This window comes from Cydia strobilella, chromosome 1 (genome assembly GCF_947568885.1).
Source record: "Cydia strobilella chromosome 1, ilCydStro3.1, whole genome shotgun sequence".
Taxonomy (NCBI): domain Eukaryota; kingdom Metazoa; phylum Arthropoda; class Insecta; order Lepidoptera; family Tortricidae; genus Cydia; species Cydia strobilella.
The window spans coordinates 8,296,266-8,305,445 of record NC_086041.1 but is presented as its reverse complement, the minus strand read 5'-3'; the positions used below and the strand labels follow the sequence as shown (position 1 = coordinate 8,305,445).

At 38.3% G+C, this 9,180-nt stretch overlaps 1 protein-coding gene across 1 annotated transcript; it reads right to left on the bottom strand.

The window, feature by feature from the left end:
* Positions 1-4,688: 4,688 nt before the first annotated feature.
* LOC134756232 (larval cuticle protein A3A-like) lies at positions 4,689-5,770 on the bottom strand. The gene is made up of 2 exons (XM_063693063.1): positions 5,708-5,770; positions 4,689-5,363 (listed from the first exon to the last, which is right to left on the bottom strand). Exons 1-2 carry the CDS (start codon positions 5,717-5,719, stop codon positions 4,776-4,778), a joined length of 600 nt encoding a protein of 199 aa, XP_063549133.1. The 5' UTR covers positions 5,720-5,770; the 3' UTR covers positions 4,689-4,775.
* Between the last annotated feature and the right edge of the window lie 3,410 nt (positions 5,771-9,180).

Sequence of the window (9,180 nt, the reverse complement as noted above, 5' to 3'; positions counted from 1 at the left end):
GCAAGAATATTGAACAACCGCTCAAGAAGATTAAGTTTTGGAATGATAGACGAGGATACAGTTTTACAATGGGGGGGTTTATATAGCCTACTAGCGATTTTCGTCTGTAGCCTTACTTAGGGAATGCTTAACCCTGTATGCTAGTTGCGTGTGAGCGTGTGCTCCCGTTAGTGGCATTGTTTCTGCCCGTATGTGTTCCACATCAGTAGTTGACGTCGGACTTTGACTATCATTTCTGACTTTTGTCTTTTGCAATGGATCTCATCCCATCCTAAAAACAAACCTGATCGATTGATACCATAAATAAAAATTTGACATCTTAGCCTATTGTAGAAATAAAAATACAGTTGATGATAAAAAGTTGTATTAACAATAAATTTGGTGACATAAAAAACTTAAATTTATAGTGACAGACTAAAACCAAAATTTATTAAAAATTATACGTATAATATTATAATTTTGTTTTCTTTCAGGTTCGAACAAACGTGAGGTGCAGCTTAAGGTAAAACAACTTCAAATGGAAGATAACCGTTTGCCCAAAAGGGGACTTTCATACAAGCACTGCCGCGTTCCAGACAGTATGACATTGTGCAGCACATGACGAAACCAGCTCAGCTTTTAGTGAAAATGCAATAACAATCAACGAAGCACCCTAAAGGACGACGCTATTCACTAAAAGAAAAAAATTATGGCATTCTCGCTTTACAAATAGAGTCCGAAGTGCTAATACAGGCTGTTGTGTGAATATTTTTACTTCCACCTGGCAAAGCGATGAAAAGATTATTAGGCGAAATTAAACTTACCACAGTGGCATAAACACAATTATATTCGAAGGAATTAAACACAAAATAACCAATCAGATGGCAGTCGCTTTCGTAAAAACTAGTGCCTACGCCGATTCTTAGGATTACTTGTCAAGCGGATCCCAGGCTCCCATGAGTCGTGGCAAAATGCCGGGATAACGCACGGAAGATGATGAGTTGATGAGGAAGGACCTTTCACATCTCCAAACTTCATGCATTAACCGTAAAGACTATGCGTCTCTGTAATATGGTACAATTTTGACTTATTGGACACGTATTAGTTGTGTATTCCGTAGCATTCGTTTATAAGACTGTTAGCTTAGTCTCCTGACGCAAAACAATTACTTACATATTTCATATTCGCTAGGCTAGGTGCACGACGGGTGCTGCTGTCCTTATTTTGTGGGTTTCTCTACGGGAGTGAAATTATCAAACTGATGCTGCTAGAATTCATGTGGGACATTCCATAATATTATGTGTGTTCTCCCTCCACCGACTGCACTTTGCTAATAATTTCATTTTAACATGTGCCTAAGCCTTTCTCACTTCAAGGACCGCACGGAAGACCAGCGCTGGCTTTATATCTAGCATTACGCTGAGTTGGGTCCATTTCGTGATGCACACTTAACATATCAGAACCAAAACGTATTGTTACTAAAATTATAGGCAAAAAGTTGTATCTACTGATATATATACATACATACATACATACATATAATCACGCCTATTTCCCGGAGGGGTAGGCAGAGACCACGGATTTCCACTTGCTACGATCCTGACATACCTCTTTCGCTTCCTTCAATTTCATAACATTCCTCATACACCTCACAATGTGTTTACATTTTGTTAGATAGATAATTCACTATTTATTACCGTTATGTTAAAATGTCATTTTGGTCGGATGTTCATATCCAAAGTTATATGGAATTCGTGTCTTTTATTTTCATCAAAATAAATATTGTTTTTTTGACATTAGGGACCTTTAATATCTCCAAATTGAATGTATTATTGACGAATCGAATTTAATTTCCTTGCTTCATTTTTATATTGTACAGACTGTATTGTAACGTTTAGTATAAATACAAGTTGGCAGATATTTATTTTGATAAAAAAAAACTAATATGTTTAATATAAATTTATGTCCATCTGTACATTTTTAATGTCTGCTTTGGCTTAGGTTATTTGATTTTCTTATAAATTGTTTCATACTAAAATGCATGGACTTTCAGCAAAAAAGAGAAAATCTGTTATGGACAAATGGTGTACTTGTAATAAATTATTTACCTACTGAAAGCTTGCTAAGCTTGAAAATGTACATAAAAATATCTTTATTTAATCGTTTTTATTTATTTATTAAATAATATCATTATCTCTAAGAGCCACGACGCTAATTGCCAGATCTCTTCTAATTGCCATGGTGTGATAGTAAGCTCCCAACGCTAATTGGTAGGCCTTCACCTGTTCTTATTAGCTTTATATTGTAAATTTTAACGAAAGCCTAGGCTCCATGGATTGTTGTGTATGTACATATAAAAAAGTATTTATTTAATCGGTTTTTTTCTTATTACATAATATCTTTCCCTCTAAGAGCCATGACGCTAATTCCCCGGTCTCTTCCAATTGCTATCGTGTGATACGTTTATTGTGGTATAAAGTATATGTTTTTTATAAACTGAAATAGATATCATACACTCAAGAAAAAGTGACCAAGTCCACCACACACACAGTAGCAATCAATTTATTGTACACAACACAGGTTTACAAAAATACTTTATCAGAAATCAGAAATATTTATTGTGTAAACTGTGTAGGTATAAGAAGTTTAACTAGGAACATTTTTTGATAAACATAAACATATAGTAATGGAAGTACAAAGGCGAATTTATCCCTATAAGGGATCTCTTCCAAATAACCTTTGAGTAGATGAGTGGGAAACTAGGCAGGTTAAGTAAAGTTATGTTTACCCATGCATGAGGTAGATATTGCCTCCTGTATTTGTATATGTTGCGATGTTTTCCTCATGTAAATGTTATATCGCCATGTGTAGTAAACTTTTGGCTCCTGTATTTGTAAATGTGACGATGTTTTCTTCATGTAAATGTTATATCGACTTGTGTAATAAACTTTTGAATTTTAAATTATGAAATATCAACTATCTTTTCTTTCCAATTTATACTCACCTTATTATTATTTTTATCCAGTATTTAACAAGCTACTTTATTATAATTTTCTTGTTAAAATCATGCTTTGTATAACATTGTATTGTACTTACTTTTCCTGTATGTCTTTACAATATGTGCTTGCCAATATATCTTACATCAAGCAAATATTATAATAAAGTTGTTGATTAATGGGTACTAGAAAAGCAAACTCGATATAACAAATTATAGATATATGACCCTGTTTACATATTGATTAGTGTTTAGTGTGAGTTTATACATTTGTAACAAATGTATGAAGTCGTACTAAACATTAATCAATATGTAAACAGGCCCTGTAGGTATGAATATTGACGTTAATGCTTGTTGTTCAGATTTACAGATGGCGCTTCAAAATGGATACAAAAAAGTTCCACGAGAGGGCTCTCTTTCTCCTATATATTATACTACTCTTTGGATTATTATAACTGAAGGGGCTGAAGGGTAAGGGATGTGCATAGCTACGAAATACGATTTGGACTCTGATAATCTATATCTGTCAATCTCAATGTCATGGCGTTTTGTTTCTGCTATGGACGGTATAGAAAGGACGACAATCTCTTATGGCAGAATTATTGCAAAAGTGACCAGCTTACAGCTGTAAATAATAGTTCCTAATATCTCTGGTGGCGCTAGTTAGGCTCTGGGACATGAGTATAACATGAACCATATAAGGCAACAAATAACCCGACCAAATTTCATATATAGAGATTTGACTCCTTTATATAGTCTCCATGTTTACAGCGTTTACAGATAACCATGTTTACCGGGAAACGCGAATCCGAATTTTCGCTATCTGCCTCTTTATCGCTCGAATATGCCCGAGTGACAAAGATGTTAGATAACGAAATTTCGATTGTCTTGTTTTGCGATAGACCATTAGATCGTGGTAGTGGCGCCCCCTGCGCAGAGTTTCGCGTAATATTTCCTAATAAGCCAGCCAAATCAAATAAAATATATGTTCGTTATTTCACAGGTAGGTGTCCACTGTAACAACTTTACATAGTCGTATTAAATTAGTTCAAATCATAATGAGGGCTAACGCGTATGAATTCGCCGCTAGGGGCGCTAGTGTAGATGGTGGTCTTTTCCATAGTTCGAAATGTCAAATGTCACTTGTCACTTCAATGATGATATTAATTTATAGGACATAAAAATGTATATGGACTTCCGGTTCGAGCGCCATCTTGATAGTTAGCATCGTGATTAATTACTTTGTTTTTTGCTTATTAATATTGTTTAAAGTGTAATATCGATAGCTTATTATACAGTAAACTAATGTGGTAGTGTGCAGTGAATGGAGAATTAATTTTGAAGCGCGTTTAACCACCATCTTGGAGTCAACGGCCTGTAGTCCACGTGCTTCTTGTAAAGACTAGCTATCGATTTACAAGAGCTAACAAATCACCGTACACTGTCTTGTACAACCGTACAATTTTTGTCGTTTGTAAACCTCTCAATACCTTGATACTGGCGAAATAGTCCCACTGGGCTGAAGCCATAATTTTAAAAGAAGAAGAAGAAGAAAAATGTATATGAGTAGTTTATGCATGTTGTGTTGAATTATTCTACATATAGAAATATATCTCTTTTTATTAGTTTATTAGACAATACTTTTGACGTGGTATGCTGATGGTATAAGATAAAAAAACATGTAGAAAATAATAATTTAATTAATTATTATTTATTCTATCGTAAATCACACTTTAAGCGTAGTATCAGCAAAGTATCAGCTAATATAAAACTTAATTCTACGTTTTGGCATCGCTATTGCTTAGTGGTGGTACAGAGGGGCAGAGTATGCGGCGGGAGCGGTGTGGTAGACGGGGGCAGAGTGGTAGGCGACTGGGGCGGCGAACTTGGCAACCGGTGTGGCGTGCACTACGGGTGCGGCGGCGTATGCGAGCTTGGCCACGGGAGCGGCGTGGTAGGCCACGGGGGCGGCGTGGTAGGCCACGGGGGCGGCGACCTTAGCGACCACAGGAGCGGCAACCTTCACGGCAACAGGCTCACGGTGAACCACGGCGTTGAATCCGTTGTGCGGGTCAGCGGTGTACTCGACAGTGCGCTTGGTGCCGTCGGGGTCAACCACGGAGTAGGAGCCCTGTACGACATCACCGTCGCGGGTTTCGTGCTGGGTCTTGGAGTCTCCGGTCAAACCGTCCTGCACGTCATAGGCGAAGCTGTACTGTGGGTGCGCATCGTACTCCTCGACGGCTTTAGCGACTGGGGCGGCGTAAGCGACGGGACCGGCGTGGTAAGCCGGAGCGGCGGCGTAGGCCACAGGAGCGGCGTGGTAGGCCGGGCCGACGGGGACTACCCCCGCGCTAGCGGCCGCTACGAAGCAAGCGAGTACCACAAACTGTAAACAAACAATTGATGTACTGAATTATTGAGCGAATCTGTAAACGATTGATCTGTGAATTATAGTATGGACTGTTATTTATTACTTTGGTCTCGTTTATATTAATTCTAGTCAATTCTAAAGGGGCCCACGGACTGTCAGTCCGCCGGACGATATCGGCCTGTTTGTAAAGGGGCCCACTGACAGACCGATAACGTCCGGCAGAATAATAGTCAGTGGGCCCCTTAACACTGTTTGACGTGATGGATTTGATCTTTAGATTAATTTTAATTTACATAACTAATTACTCTAATTCACAGTCACAATCACAGAGGCTTGTACTCATAGGCATATTATTATACCTTGAATGCCATTGTGTGGCGTTTTGATCGAGTGTGTTGAATGATATCTGATGAGAAGTGTTGGGAGCTTTTATACTAGCGCACCCTTTCACTCGAAGCTACACAGAGTCACAGACGACGACGCGACCGTGAACTCCAGCCCGGGGCGATAATAGAATTCCGTATCTACTTGTTGCCCCTATAATTAATTCAAAGTTCCGCACCGAATTAAGTGCATTTATCTCACCTCACCAAAAGTTTGTTTCAAAAAAAATTTTTTCACTTTGTTGGCTACCAGAGAAGTTCAACTGCAAATACAAGACTTATCTTGACGCTTTTCTGGTTGCTTCGTAAAGGAGCCTCGGGTCCGCCATTGACAACCTAACCCAAGAGTTGGTGCAGGTACAGATTTTTACGAAATTGACTGCCGATGCAGGTGCTGGGATTAGTCCGAAACTCCCGAACCTTACAATGTTTTCTTTCACCGAAGAGCAACGGTGTGTATCAATGATATTACGAACTTCAGTTTCAAAAAACTCATTAGATACCTAGGAGTCGTGCATGATGCCTAGGAGCTCGAGTTCAATGACCTCTGGTTTTGAAGTACACCTTTGCTAGGCCACTATAATAGCAATCCCACGGTCACAAATACTCGTACTTGTGGCCATAATATTGGAAGAATGCCGTGAATTGCACATCACATCCATACTTAATATTATAAATGCGAAAGTGTGTCTGTCTGTCTGTTAGCTCTTCACGCTTTAATCGCTGAACCGATAGTTTGAGTCCCGGGGAAAGACATAGGATAGTTTTATCCCGGAAATCATCCCTTAAGGGGGTGAAAATTATCTCACTTCCACATCGAAAGTGAGATAATTGATCCATCGCCTGACAATGAAATTATTATGCTCAAATTGAATCATTGCCTTTACATTTTATCAAGGCGTTAGAATTGTCTCTCAAACAAGGAAGTTGGCATAGGGAACCAATAAAAAGCAGATGGATAAAAAAGAAGCTACCCAAAATACTAAGTCGCGGGCAAAAGCTAATATAAATATATTTTTCCCCTCACTAGCTCGGAAAGTTGTCTTTTATCCTTTAAAACAAGCGGGGAAAAACGCATTTTATCCACTAGTGGGGAAAGTAATTTGACCTTGGATGGAGCGTGTTTAAGTAGCTTGACAGATAACAAAACGTAAAACCCTCATAATAATGATTCGTTTGATATTAATTATCATTAAACAAATGGTTTGAGAATCTAATAAAAAATACCAAATTTAGCTTTATTTAATGATTTTATGTCATAAACCTTAAAGTTCCATAAGGAACGTTTGTTTTTTAATAATGATGTTAAATATAATTCTGAACGCACAAGTTGAGTCGATACAATTTCAAAACGCATCATTGACATTTCATACGTCAGAAATGTCAACATTGTCAACAAAATTTTTACTTAAAAACTTCTCACGTAAAAATACAGAATTTCCAGAGTTTTTTGTTATAATATCGTAAAAAATGAGTGATTTCAGTGATGAAGATGATCTAACGCCTGTGGATGTTGCACTTTCCTCGCTATAGTGAGGTGAAAAGTTTTGTGTTATACACGGGCGCAAATGTATTTTACTTCTCGTGTGTTGAAACACTCGCTACGCTCAGGATTCTATTTTAAAACCACTCGCTTCGCTCGTGGTTCACTTATAGAATCCTTTCGCTTGCTCGTGTTTCAATTCTACACTCGCGGGTAAAATACAACTTTGCACCCTTGTATAACAAATAACTATTACTTCATGTACGCAACACCGTAATCTTTCGCTAGTAAACCTTCGTGCTTACTAGCTCATTAATAACTGTCTAAAGCAGCAGGTTATGAGCAACTATTCTTCTATTCCTTATCACCGATCATCTCCCGACTCAGGGCCGGCATTCACAACGCTTACTTCCACTACGCTATAGACAACCAATGTTAAGTTTGACATAGTAATATGTAGGTACATAATTTGCAGAACATTCTCGAAAACGCAAGAACATTCTCGGAAGTTTCAGGAAACTTACACGAGTATTTAAAGCAAGTTTCCATTCCGAAAGATTTTTGTAGGAATTTTTCAATAAAGTATTTTTATTTTATTAATAACTAGCGACTTGCCCCGACTTCGCACGGTTGCAATGCTGATGTAATATACAAATAAACCTTTCTCTTGCATCAATCTCTATCTCTCTATTTAACAAATTACCGCATCAAAATCCGTTGCGTAGTTTTAAAGATCTAAGCATACATAGGGACAGACAGCAGAAAGCGACTTTGTTTTATACTATGTAGTGATTTATACATATATCACATATTAATTAGACAGGCAGAAGGAATATCTAATAAAGCCTGTATCTATTAAGGTCTCTTGACATGTTTTTATTCTTCGCTAAATTTAAATTTCGGAGAACTTTTCCTCGGGACAATACTAGTCTGACGTTTGAGTACTTGACGAGGTACAAAAGTAAACTTAGTCAAAGGCTAAGGTCAGGGGTCAAATCATATTAGGTTGAGCTTACAACTCGAAAATAAATGTTTAGAGAATAGCAGTGCCAGTAGGCGATCGATGGCGATCTAATACGAGCTAAGTACAGAATAACGACGTTAATGTCAAGGTGGAGTATTGTTTCAGATGGATTTATAACTGGGGTCAATTCAATCTTCACTTGTCTGTAATGACGTATACGAATAAGATTAACAGATGTTATTCAAAATATATGTATATACACATGACCATCACGGATCGCTGACAATCAAGAAGAACAATTTGGACAATACGACCACCGAAAGGGCGCCGTAATGCCAGGGCAATTTGTGAATACGTGAACTTTGTGCATCAAGCTGCACTGCTGCCGTCTGTGACTAAGCTTTTGTAAGTCCAGACAACGATATGCGAGGACGAACAAAGTATGAGTTTGGTTGGAGTATAAGTACCTGAACCTACAGGGTTTTTAAAAGGTCAGCAATACATATGTGGAACCCGTGCTCGTCGAGTTGTATTTTATTTCCTGCTTTTTCTTTTAAACAGTCCCCCTCTGCTAATTAAAACAGGAAGGGAGGAAGAACTCGTTCCTAATTATGTAAGTACTCGTGACATAACTGAACCGTCGATTTCGTAACGAATGATACTTAGGTGATTACTTGAGGATATAGTTATTTGAAGCTTTGATATGGCTCATATCCCATGATATGGCAGCGGGCACCCAGGATGAACTTTTTGCACCATCCTTGAGCGTAGAGCGCGGGCGCGGAGCGGCGTTTGCGCAACAAATAGCTACAACTCGACGAGGCGGTAAAATGAAGCCGAGACATTTGCATACATTAATTACACACTTGTGAGTGTGACATTAACCACGTGGATTTCTTTACTTTATCTCCAAAGCTAAGGCCCACCTAGAGTGCCTAGATTTGTGATTTTAGCCGTGAAATGGAAACTTAGGTACACAGGACGACCTTTCCTGCACATCCT